The 19,237-nt window shown below is 33.4% G+C and overlaps 1 protein-coding gene and 1 long non-coding RNA gene across 6 annotated transcripts; both read left to right on the top strand.

The window, feature by feature from the left end:
* The first annotated feature begins 1,844 nt into the window (after window positions 1-1,844).
* On the top strand, window positions 1,845-13,685 carry LOC148624527 (uncharacterized). 4 transcript variants are annotated; one of them, XM_088567186.1, is made up of 3 exons: window positions 1,845-1,886; window positions 8,651-10,822; window positions 11,390-13,685. In XM_088567186.1, the coding sequence occupies exons 2-3, from the start codon at window positions 8,661-8,663 to the stop codon at window positions 11,502-11,504; spliced, it is 2,277 nt and encodes a 758-aa protein (XP_088423312.1). In that variant the 5' UTR covers window positions 1,845-1,886; window positions 8,651-8,660; the 3' UTR covers window positions 11,505-13,685. The 4 variants fall into 4 exon arrangements, with proteins under 4 accessions (XP_088423312.1, XP_088423315.1, XP_088423314.1 ...); XM_088567189.1 differs by lacking the exon at window positions 1,845-1,886 and adding an exon at window positions 1,909-1,946; XM_088567188.1 differs by lacking the exon at window positions 1,845-1,886 and adding an exon at window positions 6,288-7,175.
* Window positions 2,136-4,816, top strand: LOC148624528 (uncharacterized). 2 transcript variants are annotated; one of them, XR_015919695.1, is made up of 3 exons: window positions 2,136-2,890; window positions 4,262-4,383; window positions 4,727-4,816. It is a non-coding gene; the product is annotated as an uncharacterized LOC148624528 (long non-coding RNA). The 2 variants fall into 2 exon arrangements; XR_015919694.1 differs by having other exon boundaries at window positions 4,262-4,816.
* Window positions 13,686-19,237: the final 5,552 nt, after the last annotated feature.

The following is a 19,237-nucleotide window of genomic DNA, read 5'->3' as shown; positions in this document are numbered from 1 at the left end:
AAAAATACGACTCAATCATTTACCTTGCAGTTTGGTGCAAAGGTTTGTAGTCTCTGGTTTGCTATTAATCATGTTTAAACCATACGTCTGTACAAGAAAATGTTCTAATTAAGTCATGTGCATAATAAAAAAGAATATCAAAGCTCTACGAAATGATCAAATTTTAATGCAAGTTTAACATGTTTAAACTGTTTGGATATATGAATAACAGAACTCCAGAGTAAGAACATGAAAATATGGAACTTAGGGAAAAGCACAGGACTAAAACAAACATGTGTCCATTTTAAAACAAATATATAAGGGACCGTTCATTATTTATCTCCAGAGGTGGGCCGGCAAAATGTAGGGGGGGTCAAAGAAAAAATAGCAGTATTTGAAAGGGGGTATGTATTTTTTGACTAATTGATGAGGAGGGTCATATTTTTTTTAAAGAAAAATCATTTATACATGTACTTGTGCAATATCTAGAATTTTTTACATAATGTCCTGTGTAATAAAGCTTTTTATGTTTGGTTCAGTCATTGCCTCTAATTGTCTGTTTTATTTTTTATATATGCATAGAAAATGACATTGCTTGAATTTTTACTTGGGGCCTTTCAGAGCTCACTACTAGATGAGGTTATCCTTATGATGAAGGTCTTGTTGGGACCGCTGAAGGTATTAAATTTACCGCTGGTTGTAATGGTGGTTTGCATTTGTTGCATTATACCATATCTGTTCTTTTTCAATTGCATGAAGCGTATGTGCACATAACATAACAAAACAAAAAAAATACATTATTTCTTTTAGGCTTCGCGGCCTATTAAGCGTAAAGTGCCCCAAACCAGGTTATATTGTATATCCTGTTCAAATACTGGAAATATTCCTTAAATAACTTGTGATTGTACTTTAAGTTACCTATTCTGTTTTGAATAAATCAATACGTAAATTGAAATTTCATTTCTAAAAAAATGCAGGGGGGTTGACTTTTTTTTGGTACTTGAGAGAGGGGGTGAGAATTTTTCTGTGTTTGGAAAAGGGAGGGTCACTTATTTTTTTCCTGGATCATTTTTCAGTTTGCCGGCTCACCCCTGGAGATAAGTAATGACCGGTCCTTAAAGAGTGAATAATTATCCACAAATCGCGCCAGAATTATCACCTGACCAATGAAACCAATAAAAATCAATACTACCCAAAGAGTTCAACTAGGGTTGTATATCTTTAGCATGAGCTATTAATCAATAGCGCAATCTACTAACCAAATCAAAGCACTGAGACACTGACAAACCAAAGACTCAATACAATAATTTACTACATATTAATTACAAGATAAAAAATACATCGATGGCAATACAGTATGAAATTTGATCATTACCAACAGCATGTGGCAAGCGCCTCTATATCTATAGAAATGAACAAACTTCGCATGAAAATACTAACTATTTACAGCAATATAAAAACACTAACATAAAATCACTGTGCTACAATTACTTATTATTTATCAGTAATTGCCACTGGGAAAATTAAATAAGTATTTCAAACTCATTATTATGTTATAAAAAAATATAACATTCTAAAGAAATATCTGTTATATTTAAGTTGGTTGTCAATTCATATGTTTTAACAAACAGAAAGACAATGATAAATAGTTTACTGGGGTATTGTTTATGAAAATATTTTTTATATATTTTTTTTTCTCAAGACAAAAGTACATTAATTTAGTCATCATTTTATTCAATGCACATTAATTAAAGATAGAAACCTAACAAAAGCTATTTTTTTGCTTATTTGTCTAAATAGCATAAATTTGAAAACTTGTAAAATATTTAAGTAGAAACGGACTCGAATTCGTACGACTGTTTTTGGGTAAAATGACCTGAATCGGTCAGGATTTTAGAATATTAGAGGTAATATTAGCCCGTTAGTTTAAATATTTCTTGTGAATTATGAATGACTTCTTGAAAGATGTAGGCCACATTAACAATCTACTGGTCCGTGCTGTTCTTGTGCCCTTTCAAATTATTCTACAGTTATTACTTCTGTGACACATTATGGCGGGAGTACAAAGTGTGGTTTCTTTTATCTATACACATGGTGTTTATTTAAGATAGAAGAAAATAAGTTAATGTATATTTTTAATTTTCGAATTACATACTAGGGAGGTCGGTAGTGCGTTTATCTATATTCTTGCGAGAGCAAAATTCTCAATTTTGAGTCAACTTTAACACGTTAGAAAATGGTTAAAAATCCATTGCATGACAATAAAAAATATATGTAATTGAAGATGAGACATTTCTCTTTCTAAATATACAACTTTCATTGTTATTGGAGTTATTGGTCATTTGGTACAAACGTTTGAAGTGACGATACTTTGAGAAAAATGGCCGCCTGAAAAACTATGTGTCAAAGATCATACCTATTTCAAAATTCATTCCGCAAGCTATTACTGGACCGATTTTCTTCATTTATGGCTTAAATTTTTGGAAATATCTTCAATTTTGATAATCCGGTTGTCAGGCTAATTTTTTGGTTACAAAACATATTTTTTACGTAATTTTAAGGAAAAACATGTTGAAAAAAAATAGTTTTTGCGTACCCGGAATGCACTGACAGTCGGATTCCGAAAATTTAATCCTTTCTGCGTCCATCCGTAACCCTGGTTTCAGAAGAAAAACAATAATAGCTTGCGGAATCGATTGGATATTAGGGTGGTCAGGGCGTGGTTTTCACAAAAATTAAAGCGGGACCGGTTATCGTTCTTGCTAACCGGATGTTACTGATCCGCCATAGCTTCTGTTAAGATTTTCGAACACTCGTGGATAAATGCCTTTTACCGACTGTTTTCTGGACGGATTTTTGACTGGTGGTGCAGACAACGATGGACCTAGGCCATGGAGGCCAATCACTTACGGTAAGTACCTAAATTATGTCTAATATAAGCCTAATCGCCCTGTTTCCGTAAGGTCAAATTCTAGAATGACCTTTTATCATCTGCAAGCTTAAAAACTATATTCACCTTCTTGGAAGGTCTGATTTTCGTTTGATTCTGCATGAGCTGATTTAAAAAAGATTACTCTCATTTAGCATTAGTTGGAATATGTTTCCATAACATTTTTATTAAACGATGAATATGTAATGAGGTAAATTCTCCCAACGTTTGATTGCAATCCATTCAAAATCTTTCGGACTTTATCGACTTTCCTATATTATCGGAAGTCTCTGTATTTTACCTAGCTTTTTTTCTATTGGTTGGGAGAATTTGCACATATTGCATTTAATTTCCTTGATAATTCAATTTTAATTTATATGTAGTGCCCAATTTATATGAAACTCACATGTTTAAGCATAAACCTTCTTTATATTTATTTTAACTGTTTTATTTATTCAAAATTATCATATGTAGAAAAAAAAATCAACCTTAAATTGCTTCTTCAAATGATACACAACTTTTTTTTCTGGTTTTCATTTTATCAGTTAATATATATTAATTATGACTTTTATTAGAACAATTATCTGGTAGCCCTGCTTGTACTTTACTTGATAAATAGAACTTATTTGATGAGATGTATATATGTGGCAATTGCATATTTTACATATGACCTGCATCTTCTTAAGTTTACTTTATATATTCATACTGTACAATTTTTAACAGCTAACTTACATATTCATTTTTTAGAGGATTGTAGATGCTCTACTTATTTAATATTCATATACATGTACAATTGCTTGGAAAAGGTTTAAAATCCTAGTAATATACATTATATATCATTAAATTTTAACTAATTATGGTTTAATATTTTTTTGGCCTTTTTAGGATCACATTGATTGACTCATAATACCAATCTTTTGTTGTATGTATATGAAACATACTTGTACTATGTTTTTTCTTCTAATTATTGATTTATTTCAGAAGAAAGTATTAGTAAACAGGCTGCCTAAATATTTATTTTATTTTGTCATATAAAAAGTAAACACTGATGTAAATTTTATTATGATTTAGTTTTATTTTCTGTTTGTTTTTCATCATTTTAGTTTCATTTTGTTGAGTTCTGGAGATGTTTCGAATTCATGGTAAGTTAGTTTTTATACTTTGATTTAGTTTAGTAGCTTTATTTATTTTAATAATAAAACTTTTGAGTCTTTTAATTATGATAACAAATAAGCATTTACATTTGAATCATATATTACTTACAAGAACTGTCGATTAGTTTTGTGTTTAGACTCTGCTTTAAAACTGCCTCACAGTACATATTCATTGAATTCCACTACTTGTTTATTTCAGATGGCCTGAGCAGCATAGTGGGCTATGCTATGAGACGAATATGGACCGAGTCTGAGGTAGGACCATGTGGGGTACAGTAAGTAGGGTAGTTCCAGACACACCTGAACCCGATAACCTGATTGGTAAGAGAGTTCAACACTTGATAGAAGAACCAGACGGATCACGCAGCGAAATTATTCATATTAAGTTATTTAACATAACATTAATATAATCTTATAAAACAATCTTCTTGTTTTGAAATGAAGATAATTATTCTGGAAAAGGAAGTTTGGTGTTTTTAACTCCTCGCCACATCTTTTGTCAACCGCTTTGTGAGCAACCAACATCAAATAAAGTTTTACATTTTTTCAGATTGTTAGCAAACCAGATTATGATTTAATAGAAAGTAAACTAACTGTAAGTAAATTGATAAGGTAAATGATGTTAATAGATGTAATGTCCTTATGTACATAATCTCTTTTGTAGATTTGGCAGACATAGTAGATCCTGGTGAAGAAACCCTTCTGGCCTGAAATGGAAACTTCGAAAAGTTCATTAAACTTAATCAAATGATGATATTTTGTTTATTATCATTTAATGTACATAATAGTACACATGAGGAAACAGCTAGGGCTTCAAAGTTCCATAGTGAAAGTATGCGCATTGGTTCAAGTCAATGTATTCATAAAAATTTTCTCAATTTCTTGGGAAAACAGCATTTGTTTTTGAAATTTTATTCAATTTTAACATAATAATGAGATTATTATTATATTAAAAGACCCTATTTAAACAAGAAAACATTACAAGACTAATTAGGAATCTTAGAATTGACCAGACCTTGATATAATATTATTTTGCCACTTTTTGTGGCAAAAATGTATGTTTATTTTGATTATCGTCTGGCTTCATTTAAGGTATAGGCCTAACAAATTTTCATCCACATTAAACATTTTATAGCAAAATAAGATGAAAGTATCTTCATGTGATAGCTTAGATTCTAAGCTTTAAAATGGTACCACATAAGTATATGGTAGGTTGATATTTTGATAAATATAAGCATAAATATGCGGTTTTTTTTTTAAATCTGAAATTTTCAAAAATGTTCGATTTACCCCCATTTTTCAACATTTGCTTGTTGGTTTTTAAATGTAATTCAATTATTTCTTGATAAAAATGTGTTTTTACATATTTAATCACAATAACAATAACTGTCATGTGCTAAAAACTGCTTTTAAATTCAAAATGTCTTTTTTTGTCTGACCTTTCGCCATTTTTTCCACTGAAAATAGCTCTAAAATTTACCCTAAAATTTAAATTTTCGACCTCAAAAAATTTTTTTGAGCTGAAAAACATGATTTTTCAAGTCAAGCAACTTTATTGCCACACAAAACAAGTGACAGAAAAAATTAAATATTTTTTTTGAATTCTTAGTAAGCAAAAATGTATTTTTTTGTTGAAAAAACGCATTTAAAAAAAAGGGGGTCTGCCGCAGTGTTTCTGATTCCAATGAAAAACGAATCAGAGGTTTTGACATAATATTTGTTTATTTATTTCTGTTTAATGGATTACTCTTGAAAGAACAGCAAAGTATCAGATTTCTACTACCTTCCAATTTCCAAATATGAATATCCAAAAATGGCACTTTAATTCACGATGCTGTTGACACATAGCAAAAAAAAACTAAGTCCTAAGTGTTTTTTTGCCAATTTTAAAAAAGTGTAATTTTCTTTGTATCTAAGATACAAGTTTCCTGAATGGCTTAAATCAAAGTATGAAATGGCTTTATTTAAATGATTAAGACACAATGTATGAATTTCTTTACCTGTTTGACTTATGTGGGCCACAGAAGTGCCCAAAATGTGACATTTTTGCCCTCGCAAGAAAAATGACCAAAATTTTGAACTTTAAATTGTAATAACTTTTGAACCCCTAGACCGATTTTAAAAATTTTTGCACCAGTAAGTTACATTTCTTGGGCTCTTTCAAACTAATATAAACTTGTACATTTTCTATATACTTCATATTTTGACTGACCTCCCTATACATACTGCACTTTTTAGCGCTGTTTAATATGAGATAGGTTAAACCTTAAATCACACTGAAGAAACATTTTTCATGCACTTTTCATTTTCAACCCTGCTTATCAAACTGGTTATGAATACACTCCGATGTACATGGAAAAGTAACAAATAGAAAAAAAAATTAGTTACTTGACACACTAATGGTTGCAGACCTGATTTATTTGAAGTAACTAATGAATTTCTTTATTGTTACTAGGCATTTTTATTACTTAAAAATTAACATCAATTTTACCAGATGAGAAAATAAACACTTAAACTTTAAAGGTTTAAATACTTTTTAATATGTTTAATGTATATATTTTTGTCCAGTATTTTGGCCGGGAGCCTCTCAAACATGTTTTTCGTACTCTGATAAATGAACTCCTTTCATCTATACATGTAAAAGCAACAACGATGATGATTATAAAACAATGCATAATAAATAGCGTCAAAACAAAGAAAATGTATAACACAATACATACAATATTCATAATGCACATAATTATTCACACCAACATTCATAATATTCAATATCAATAAATAAATGAAGAATAACAAATTAAAATACAATATCAAGTAACAATATTGCCATGTACATGTAACAATTAGATTGTTTCTTTGATTAAAACCTGTCCAACTATTTGTCTCCATTAGCCTCTGAAGTAACAAAAATTATTTTTCTTATTGTCGCTTTGTCAGGTAAATCTATTTAGTACTTATACTTATTACATTCCAATGCAGTTTAAATCATACTGATATACAGTTTCTTTTTCTTCTTTTAAGTTTTCCAGTATAACCATCTTAGGTTATGTGTTTAATTATTGGTTCATCTTTATACACTATCCAACTTGTCTGGTATTTGTAAGGTATAATGGGTAAGACTGATAATTTAATGTCATTTTGGTTAACAATCAGCACCAATATTATGGTCATTCATAACTCAAATTGTATTTAATCATTGAAATAAACAAATGTTTCATGGTACTGATTTGATTCTCAATTGAATTTACAATAATCTATATCAGTATTTGATACCTGATGCTACATTTATGTATTTTAAGCTTCTAAATGGGGTTTAATTGAGGCCCTGGAATTCTTGTACACTAAATCTAGCCATATATTAAGAAATCCAAATGATCCAAATTTGGGTCCAAATTTAAACTTGATTTACTTTCAACAAATAATGAAATCTTAAGGTTCTTTGATGCACAGAATATAATACATGTCTGATGAGTCTAACCCCAGTGACTATGTATTAGATAATAGAATCATGAACCTAATTGGTCCATAGTGTTGAATTTGAGGTCCAAAGGGTTAAAAATAAAACTTACTTTATTTTAAAGATCTTCAGTATGCTGAATTTAAACACATTTAAACATTTTTGTAGATTCATTCAATGTAAGAAACTTATTTTCTTACTAAAGAGACAAGGATATTCCTATTTTTAGCCATTTGAGATCTCCTTATCTCACCCAACATGCCATGTGTGTGACATCACAATAAAACGTTTTATGCTGTCTTGTAAATTCAAAGGAATTTCTGCAAGCAAGGTGCTCTAAATTGGTGTACTAATAACAAAACCAATTTTAAAAGGAGACAGAAGAAGAATCAAATACAACCAGAAAACTCAAAACCAGGAAATATCAGTCTTGCACTCTTAGTAGTGTTCGATTCTTAATGTCCAAAACTGTTATGAACTAACCTCTGCAGTTGTATGAAATTGCACATGTGGAACATTTTATGCATTATAATGATACCAATTTTTAGATTGTTGCATAAGATGCAGCTGGTTGTCCACATGATCTAAGATACTAGTATTTCAAACTGAGGAAAATGCCAATTTTTCAAAATCAACACCTGCCTATGTTTTAAAACTTTTAGGGTAGTTTCCCTCATTGCCCTCTACAAATTTTTGTGCAACTCTGGTAGCTTAACCAGTGTCTGGCCACTCAAAGTTGCCAATGGAACCCTAGGAGCACATTTCGGTGTATGACTTGTCAATAACTTAACGAAATTGTAGAAAACTTAACAGAAATTATGCAGGGAGGAACCTCTATAGATGATTTGACTTTTTGTCATTTTGTCAAACAGTATGAACAAAAGATTAAATATTTCAGAGGAGCAATTTATGCTTTTAAGAGCCTCTAGTTCATTAAAGATGTATACAATTAATCATCAAAGTAGTAGTACAAGCATACCATATTTAATAACACAGCTGTAGACAGTTTAATGAGTTGAATTTTGTTGCTAATTTAGTATCTATTAGATTTGTTTACCATTTGTTTTGTGTTAGTACACATGTACCTTGAACTCTGTTCTAATTGCTCATTTCTCTTTTTTAAAAAAAAAGTGGTTAAAGCATGAGACCATTTCATAGAGGCAGAGGTAGAGGTAATCCAAGAGGTGGTGCAGTTGGACAAGGTAGAGGGTTTAGATCTAGGCCATTTAAGCCAAAAGGAAGAATTTCTAGAAGAGGTAACGTATCAAGAGTATATAGATTGGGGAATGAAAGATCAGAAGAAGTAAATAGAGGCCAGTGGGATGATTTCACTGGTACAAATTACAAATCAGGAGGTGACCATCAAAGGTATGGCAAAAATGACTATTACTCTGGTACACAGCAAAGGCATAATTATTCTGTGTCAAGTTATGGGAAGCATCACAAATATCAAAGATCAAGGCATGAGAGTGATTCTTTTGAACATCGAGAAAGAGATCGATACAATCGTGATGATTTGGATAGAGAATATGACAAATATTATGGGAATGATGATGATTCTTATGATGAAGCATACATTAATGAAGAATGGGAAGAGTATGAAAGAGAGAAATCATATGAAGAAAGAGATCACCAGGGGCAAGAGAATAGGCAGTATCAAGATGAATGGGCTGAAAACCATAGTAATCATCACAAAAGGAGACCTTATGAAAATAATGCCAGGAGAAACTCTTATGAACACAAATATAAAGAAAGGGGAGACCCTGAACATAATGAATACAGAGACAAAAGAGATTATTATGGGAAGAGGGAACTGAGATGGGATAGAAATTATGAAAAGTATAAAGATCATGAATCTAGTGGTAAATGGAATGATAATGAACGATACAGTGAACCAAAAGAATCAAACACCGATAAAGTTGATTGGGAAACTAATGAATCAGGAATAAAGATGGCCATTGAGTATTTAAAGAGTAAGCCTACTTATGAAAAAGAAAATGCAGATAAAGAAAAATCTGAAGATAATGGTTTTCCTGAAATAACACCTGATTCCCTTGAAAAAGAAGCTTTAGAAGATCTAGTATCGGATTTACTAAACCTAATCCTAAAAAATGGAGGTGAAATAAGTATTCCAAATCTTGGAAAGCAATTTACAAGTACTGTCAAGCATCGCTTCAAAAATAAAACATTGAAATCATTTTTGTCAAAATTTCCAACAGTATTTGAGTTAGATCAGACATACAAAACTTTATCTAAGGGTGAGGGAGAAACTCAGGAAGAAAACAGTATTGTCTGTGCCAAAACTGAAGTTAAACTATGTGAAGTACACTGTACTCGTCCAAAAACTTGCCCAGGAGATTGCAATGCTTTTCATATATGTAAATTTTACATCTTAAGTTCATGTGAAATAAGTAAGTGTAAATTTGGTCACAACTTGACAGATGATCACAACATTGAAGTTCAACAAAAGTTCTACCTACATCGTGTTGAACTACAAAACTTATGCCTTCTTCTTCAACACGACTCCAATAGGAGTTCTATAACAGTACCAGCTATCTGTCGCTATTATAATTCAATGGGTGGGTGTAGATCCAATGAAAATGTTAGTAATGATCAAAAACCACAATTCAAATGTCCATTTGTCCACTTGTGCCAGAAATATGTTGAAGGTCATTGTAGTGTTTGGTCATCTTGTCGCCGAAGTCACAACTTGACACAGGGAAGTGCATATCGAATTCTTTCTAAGTATGGTCTTGACCCAAGGTGTCTTGTTGATGGCCAAAATAGAGTTTTGTCTCTATTACAATGGTCTTTAAATGATTTCAGGGGCAAGTTGGACAGTAAGTCAATAGCATTTAAACAAAAAGATGATAAAACAAATACTGAGCAAGCTGAAGACACCAAACAAAGACTGAAGCGAAAAGTCCAAGTAGCTGATGGAGACGAGATTTCAGTTAAAATTCAGAAGATAATTGAAAACAAAGAAAATCATCCCAATACTCTATTGGAGGATAAGAAAGCTGCCTCTTTGGCTGCTGAGGAACTATTGGCAGCTACTAGCTCTACAGATTTAATTAGTGCTGTAAATGGAAATCCACATATATTAAATCGAGAAACTACACACCATACTGATCGTGACAAACCAGAAAATGAGGAAGATTTACAATGCCTTATTCCCTCCTGGTCCATTGAAGAAAAAAAGATATGCAAGGAGCTATCCTGTGCATCATCAACAGAATTAGAAACAAAATACCAGGAATATTTAGCTGCCAGAATTCAAACTGTACTGCTTGATGGAAAATAGTAAGTATCACTTTAATAAACTTATCTATTTATATTACCAGTACCATATATTATTATCTTCCCCCAGCATCACAAAACTTATAAAATTACTTCAGGCTGAGAGTATATTTAACTGTTCGTGATTCATTTACGCATACCAGTATTAAATTAGAGTTATTGATTTAATCATATTTTCATAGTTTTATATGACTGCAAAGAAATTGGTATGGCATTGTTGTCATTCGTAAACATTTGGTGTTCAAGCTGTAGTCTATAGATTTCTTTTAAATGGTACCACTAAGTGCCATACCACCAAAGGAAGGATAGGATTGAATTTGTGGTTTGTGACTTGAACAGTTCAGGAATTAGGGGGCACTTTTTTTATCCTGTGTCAAACTTAATCACACTCAGAATGCCAAGCTGTTCAGGGTCAAACCTCTGTGGTCATATCAGACTATGACATGCAAAGTATTTGATCCAGAAAGAAGCAATTTAATGTGGAACATTGAATCTTCAAAATTGATGAAATTCATAATCATAATGTTTTGCTGTGTAATTACAATATAATTTAATTTTTTATGGTTACAGCTTTAAAGTTGACTTTGGTAAGCTGGAAGGTAGCTATTCTGGTAGTTTAGCTGTTGTGAAGGTTCAAAGAAGTTTGATTCAAACTCAGCATGGGATCACAGAAACAGAAAATTAGTTTCGAAGTTGCAGTTGGTCAAAATTAGATCATGGAAAGCTTTAAATATCAACCAGATCAAAATCTTCATATGAGCATTATTGCTATGTCATATTATTCTGAATTGTAGGGGACACTAACAGTAGCTACATTGTGAGTCTTATGTCATATTTGCAGTTTTTGTATTATATTTGTCTGATATTTTGATTAAGCACACTATTACATTTCCTTAGTGTAGTAGAGGGAACCATGCCATGCCATCACTCTGCATCACATGATCACTAAACTTTAACACTATGCTAAATTATTAATGAAAAATGCTGCAATGTTGTAGTGTAAGTGCTTTACAATGATTATCATTTGGATTTTTGCTTCAGCAAAGAAAACTGTGTAAAGCCGTCTCAGAATCTATTTGTCGTATACCAGTGACAGATCCAGAAGGGGGGTGCAGGGGGTTGGCACCCCCTTTTATTGAAAAAATTGTCATTTTCGTGTGTGAAATTGACAAAATATTGGCAAATAATGTCCAAGCACCCCCCCTTTTTTTCTGAGGAACCCCGGCTGGCACCTTTCCTTTACAAAGTGTCTGGATCCACCCTTGTATACTAAGCCTTCAGTGTTGTGTTTTATAAAAAAAAACCTGATTATTGATAGTCAATTTTCAAATGCCAATATGATCTCTAACACAGCAGGTGCAGATGTTGTATTGAATTGTAAGATTGCCTTAGTTTATTATTAGTTGCCTCAACAAATGGAGTACAATTGGTGAATACCTATAAAGATCTGTTTCATTAGTGATACTTGGACCTTTTCAATACTTGTTCATTACTGGCAGGTGATTTCGTTTCTAGTGTGCTTCGTTTATTTTCCTTTTGGTTCTGCACTCTTTCCTGATATTAACTTTTATGGCATATCATTGTCTGTTCCATCAGTTCACAATACATGATCGCATAAGGTTACAGACCACCAATTCAACCAATGAGCATTTTGAACGTACGCAAAAATAGTCCTACGCAGAAATTACCTCTGTTCCTCATAGTGCTGTGAAAAAAGTTCTCATCTTATTTAAAAAATTTAAACACTTTCTGAAAGGAAAAACATTTCTGTACATTTTATATGTGCAATTTGCTTCTTGTGATGTGAAGCCTAATCTCCATAATGATTTCTAAATATACCCCTATCTTGTGAAAACACTGGGATTTCCCATGCTATTTATAGATCCTTCACTTCCGGTGACCAGTACTGCACTGCAAGTCTGCTAACCCCACATGCCACTCTGGGGATTGTGAGCTGACATATGTAGAATCATGCTGATATATAGTCCTCTGCAGGTTAAAGTTAAGGTAAAGACCAGAGAAGCCATTGAATATTGTGAAATTAGCATAGTTGCCTATGGGGAGTGCAATTAGTGGTTACTAGCCACAATACATCGAAATCGTTTTTTGTTTTATTTGTTTCTATGTTTGTACTGGTGAAAGAAAGCGTATTTTCGGGGTTTTTTTTTTATTGTTAAAGGAATTTTAGCTTCGGAGATCCATGCATATCATGTGCTTTAGCGCAGCTGTGTAATATTATTTTTGATTCAACAGAATTCGTTTTTGTATTGGTTAAAAAACTTCAAATATTGAAAAAAGTATGTCAGAGTTCAAACGTATATAATTTTCAAATCGTGAAAAAGACAAGCAATAAGACGTATCTATGCTGTAATAATTAATAGTTTAAGACGAAATGTAAAGCCAGTGTCGACAATTTAGTGATTAATTGTATGAAACATGTCATGCACAGTAATGCGTAGCATGATGTTCCGTAGAATAATGAACATGATAGCAGCAGAAAGTGTGGATTGCCCAAAATGAATCGCAGTCACATTCAAAGAAGCGAAGGTAATCGTCGAACAAAATGCTTCTGTGAGGTTAACTGGAGCCCACGATGGCCGTTGTTAGAACATGTTTTAAAAAAACCATGAAAATACGTAGCAGGCTGCTTTGATACAGGTTTTCGTTTTATAATGCATTTTTTTTACATTTCGGAAATCGGAATAGAAAATGTGAAACTGGTTCTGCAACATTTAGATTCATGTACCGAAACCACCGAGAAATCCTTTATTTTTATTGATATTTGTTTCTATACTATAATTATGTGATTGTTTAATTTGGTTGTTATAGTGTATTATTGTACAATAAAAATGCATTATTTTGTGTATGACGAGGATATTAATTTGTTACACATGTATGGCAAGCTGCTGTGGAATTTATTATATTATTATATTAACATGTCCATCAACAATCTGACAAGCATAAAATTTTGACAAAAAGCTACCATGCACGACGCATATGCATGAATGCCAAAGGGTTTCGAGATACACGCAAATTCAGCAGAGGTTAAAGTATGATCTGATACAAATAAAAAAATTCGAACACAATAGAAAACTAAATGCCTCATGGGGCACAGATTGATACAACCGCTGTTTCATAGATAGACCATTCAAGTTTCATAAATAGCTCAAAAATGTTATTTGGAAGGCACTTATGTCAGATATTCCTAGTTCTTACAGGTTGATTGGGTCGGTTTGTATGTTTGTTTGTTGGGGTTTAACGTCCGAGCAGCAATATTTCAGCTATATTCAGACGATGAACATGAAATTGATGATAAAATGAACATGAAACGATGATGAAATGAAAAAGGGATGGGACACAAGGACAATGGGGTCGACAAATTTTGATTGCCACTGGAAATAGGGAGAGGTAGGTAGGATCGGGCAATTTAGCCTCCTGTGGCGGAGCCCTATGGTTCCTACTCCGGGATAATACCACAGTAGGGTTCTTTAACGTGCGAGGAACGTGGCATCTTTCCCAACACGGTGCACCACTATGGTTTGCGGTCAGGTTTTCCATATTACAGCCTGACAACCCCAGCATGTAACACGCCAGGGGTACCCCATTCCACCACCTGGGGCACACATCCCAGATGCTCTGTGGGCAAAGCGCCCTAGCCCCCGACTAGGGTTCTGAGCACTATTTAGTCGCCTTTTACGACAAGCTTAGCGCTGCTGCAGGCCTGTTCTTTTAACACCCGGACCTGCACGGGGCTGTTTGGGTCGGAAATTTTTTTATGGGTGGCAGATCAGGCAGAAAAGACATCAAAATGAAACAAATCAATTAAGAAACATTAAAATGCAAATCAAAGATAAATTACAATTAAAATACAAACACCACTGAATTAAAAATTAACAGTAAGAATAGTCATTAGTTCCTTTCGCAGAAGTCTGTGCAAAATTAACACACGTCATGTAAAATAAATGGACAACATTATTCAATTACAACCTTCTGAGATGAATATCTAAAATTGTCAACCCGAACTAGGGTTATTTCCCTGAGGGCTTTAACCCGAGTGGAATAACCTTAGTGAGGTTGATATTTATGGATATTCACCGAATTAGAGTGCCGTAATTGTTTTATTACACCGAACAAACAAAGGACTGACAAAAAATGCTTATTAAAGATGGGTTATTCACCTGCTCTTGTATTTTTGGTGGGTTATTCAATGATGGCATGATTTTTGGGGGTTATTCAACCTTTCTTGCGATTAAAACAAAAAATATCCAAATTAATCTATGTCACGTGATTATATTTCATCCAACAGAATTAATCCTTTATTGTGTAAGGTTTAATAATTACATGTATAATTAACGCCAGTTGGCACATGAAACCAAGAATTGACGCTCGATGGCGCTGCTTCCCTACTACGTCACATACAAAAACTTGAGCGGCCGTGGTTTATGTCATAATTGCATTATTTCTAACGGCTAAGTTCGACGAAGTAGCGATGCTTAATGAAATAACGTGTTTCCGTAAATAAAGCAAAGCGTTTGATGACTTATATGTTACAAATATACCGCATTACTTATAATAAGTAACGCGCTAGTCAGCCAATCAGCCGCTAACAACGACTTCAGGTTACTTACATTTTCTAGCGATATTTGCATACAAGTTGTGAAATTAAAATCTTCCATCTTTTTGTTTTTATTTGTTTTATAATTTGAAAATGAAGCTTTCTGCCAACTAAATTTTAAGGTCATTTCTTGTTTCTTCCCAGTGTAATACTAGATACTATGCATGCACAATTTGAAACGAGAAGGGTCATTGGCGTGTCGGTACATCGCTTTAAAGTCCAGGTTGCTTATTTCGTTAGGGGCCGTTCATCCGGAGGCGCCCTACAGTAATCTTCTTGTATTTAAGTGTCAGTCCCTGTAAAAATCATGCAGGCAGTGGATGAAACATAGTATGAAAAATCCATCATTTTATAGTGTAATTTGACCATTTGCACCATCAGAATCAAGGAAAACAGACAAGATTTTCCATATCATGCTGGACCATTGAGTTAATATTTCATTGAAAAGCACTGAAATGAACATTTCAAGGGCAGATAACTGTGTCAAAAACCTAATTTTTCTAAGATTCTATTGAAAAATTCCTGCACAAAGCCAGTGATGCAGAGATCAAATAATGGTCTTTTCAAATAGAGAAAGTATCCTTGAGTGATATTACATTGTCAGATTAGTGGTGTTTTGACATGCATGTTTCAGATTTTTTTTCCCATTTTGCCTGACTCTTACCAACACTTACACTTAAACGCTCAATTACCAGAATTCCCAAATCAGACTTATTCACAAATGCTGGATATAAACACTGCCATTTCTGAAATCCTTGACGCTATCAAAGTTTTAGTCCCCAATAAAGCATCAGGTCCAGATGAGATTATAGTCATAAAATATTAAAAATATGTCAAGAGAAAATGGCAGTCCCATTACAATAAATGAATGAGTATTGGCCATTATCCTACTAGCTGGAAAATTGCAAATGTGATAGCTATTTTCATAAAGAGAGATGCATCTCTACCCTTTAAGTATAGGCCAATATCTTTAATAAGTTTTGTGGGTAAAGTTTTGGAAAGTTTTTTTTTCAAGCACGTTAAATCTGCAATCTAATTATTTCATATACAAATATGAATCCGGGTTTTTGCCCAAGCATTCAACAGTTCATCAACTTCTAGAAATCTATGACTGTATTCTGAACTCTCTTGAGAGAGTAAAAAATAACTGTTTCGTGTTTTGCGATTTTTCTAAAGCATTTGGCAAAGTTTGGTATAAGGGGTCGATACATTATATGAAAGCTTATGGTATTAAAGGAAGACTTACACAATGGTTTGAAAACTGTCTATATGTATATGAAAGAAAACAAAAAGTTGTATTGAATAAAGCTTCGTTGCCTTGCAAAGTGTTAGCTGGTGTCTCTCAAGGGTCAGTCATTGGTCCTCTGCTTTTGATTATATATATTAATGACATCGCCAGTAATCTTATTTAACTGTGCAGACTTTTTGCTGATGCTATGTCTCAAAGTCAATTATTTTAGACAGGGTAGTGACCAAATAAACCAAAAACTGAAGTCTTCGAAGTCGCTAATTGTCAAATGATTTTGGTTTGCTTTCAACATCCGAAATGGAGCGAATGCAATATGCACTAAAATCGGGTGACTTCCGTTAGAATCTTGGTTCCCTTGATATGATTACTCTTTCATAACCGCAATGACCTGAATTTTTTTTTTCAAGCAAACAACTAGTTACAAGGAAGTAACGGTAACGTTTTCGTTCCACAAGTTACTCTCAGTTTTTTTAGCGATCTTTGGGTCGCTTATGATATTGACCAGGGAACAAGATTAGGAACCAGATTAAAGAACTGACAATGGCTATTAATACATATCGTGGCCCTGGTAATATGTTTGACCTATATAGTCAATTGTAGCGAGCCCCTGTGACTGAATCGGAAACTTCATGCTGACCGATCATTTCATCTTTGAACGTAAACTTCCCGTTCTCATACAAGCAAAAACACACGTATAAACACCGATCAGCAGCTTATTGTGGAGTAATAATATATACTTATTTGTATGCAAATTATATGCGAATGTAAAGTACTGAAATTACAAGTGCAAGTAGTCGCTAACAATATTAGTGACTTGAAAATATAAGTCGCGACCTTAGAGAGCTCGACAATTGGTCTAATATCAATGGCTTATGTCTTTAATCCTGGGAAAACTGAAATAAAGTTATTTTCATACACGAATACTGATCTTACCTTTTTTATTGAACAATAAAAACTTTCCTTGAACAGAATCGCACAAGCACTTGGGTGTTACCTTTAGTGATTGCAAATGAAATAAGCATAAATTTTAGAAATGAATGGCTAGTGTAAGAAAACACATCAATATTCTTGGGGAATCGAAATATCAACTATACAGACAAAAACTGGGGAAAAAACTATATCTAGTTTTTATTAGGCCCATTTCCGAATATGCCAGTGAAGTTTGGAATAATTGTAGATCGGATTACGCTAATCAATTAGAAAAATTGCACCTTGATGCAGCAAGAATAGTGACTGGGTTACCTACATTCACAAGAACCGATTCATTTTATATGGAATCGGGGAGGCAATCACTGACAGAAAGAAGTAAAAGACGAAAATTACACACGTCCTTTAATATGATGCATGACAATGCATCAGATTTTTAATGATTTATTGTTGGTGTTTAACGACCGAGCAGCAATATTCCAGCTATATTCAGGCGGTGAACATGAAATGGATGATAAAATGAACATGAAATGATAATGAAATGAAATATGGGATGGGACACAAGGATAATGGAGTCGACAAATTTTGATTGCCACTGGAAATACGGAGAGGTGGGTAGGGTCGGGCAATTAAGCCTCCTGTGGTGGAGTCAAATGGTTCCTACCCCGGGAGAATACCACAGAAGGGTTCTTTAACGTGCGAGGCACGTAGCATCTTTCTCAACACGTTACACCATTATGGTTTGCGGTCAGGTTTTCCTTATTGTGGCCTGACGACTCCAGCATGTAACATGCCAGAGGTACCCCATTCCACCACCTGGGGGTACACAACCCTGTTGCCAGGGTTCTGAGCTAAATTTAGTCGCCTTTTACGACAAGCTTAGCGCTGCTGCGGGTCTTTTCTTTTGACACCCGGACCTGAACGGGGCCCAGATTTTTAATATTATATAGTCCCGCCAATTATCCAAAGCACGTCAAATTATACATTACGCAATGGGCAAGATATAATTGTTCCCTTCTGCAGACTTACTTTGACATCCGAGTCATTTTATAGGCCTTCGACAATTCGTCAATGGAATAAACTTGGCCAAAATCTCCAAAATTCTGACACAAAGGCGAAATTTAAAACTGGTTTGACTCGTTTCCGACCCATCTTGTCGATGTAGGCGTTAATTGTAGATGTATGTCACTTCCTTATACGCAGACCAATGACGTGTACTTATAAATAAATTAAACTGGCTCCCCGAAATGTGCCCTTTATTGAATTCCTAAGCAGAGATAATCATGCCCTACGTGATGAAGAAAATATCTGTGTTTTCAAACATGTCCAGGAATTATTCAAAAAAAAGTCCACAAGAGTCCTTATTTCATAACTTCCTATCTGTTAACGTCCTTGACTACCCTGTCGGGTCTCGCACGGACGGAATTATCTATATATTTCAATTAAAATATTATGATGCATGTTCGGTTTCAATTATTTGCTATATTGTATAATGATTTGATTTCAGATGTAACACGCTTTCTGATTGGATAAAATATTTTGTCCATCGTCCCATAGACCAAATTTTGTTATGTAACTCTGAGGTCATCAACCTTTTTTTCTGATTTACTTGTTAAAAATTCTGATA

This window comes from Perna viridis, chromosome 2 (genome assembly GCF_037379345.1).
Source record: "Perna viridis isolate PV_CMFRI_1.1 ecotype Kerala chromosome 2, ASM3737934v1, whole genome shotgun sequence".
Lineage (NCBI taxonomy): Eukaryota > Metazoa > Mollusca > Bivalvia > Mytilida > Mytilidae > Perna > Perna viridis.
Note: the sequence above shows the minus strand (reverse complement) of the source record. Positions and strands in the feature narration are given on the sequence as shown.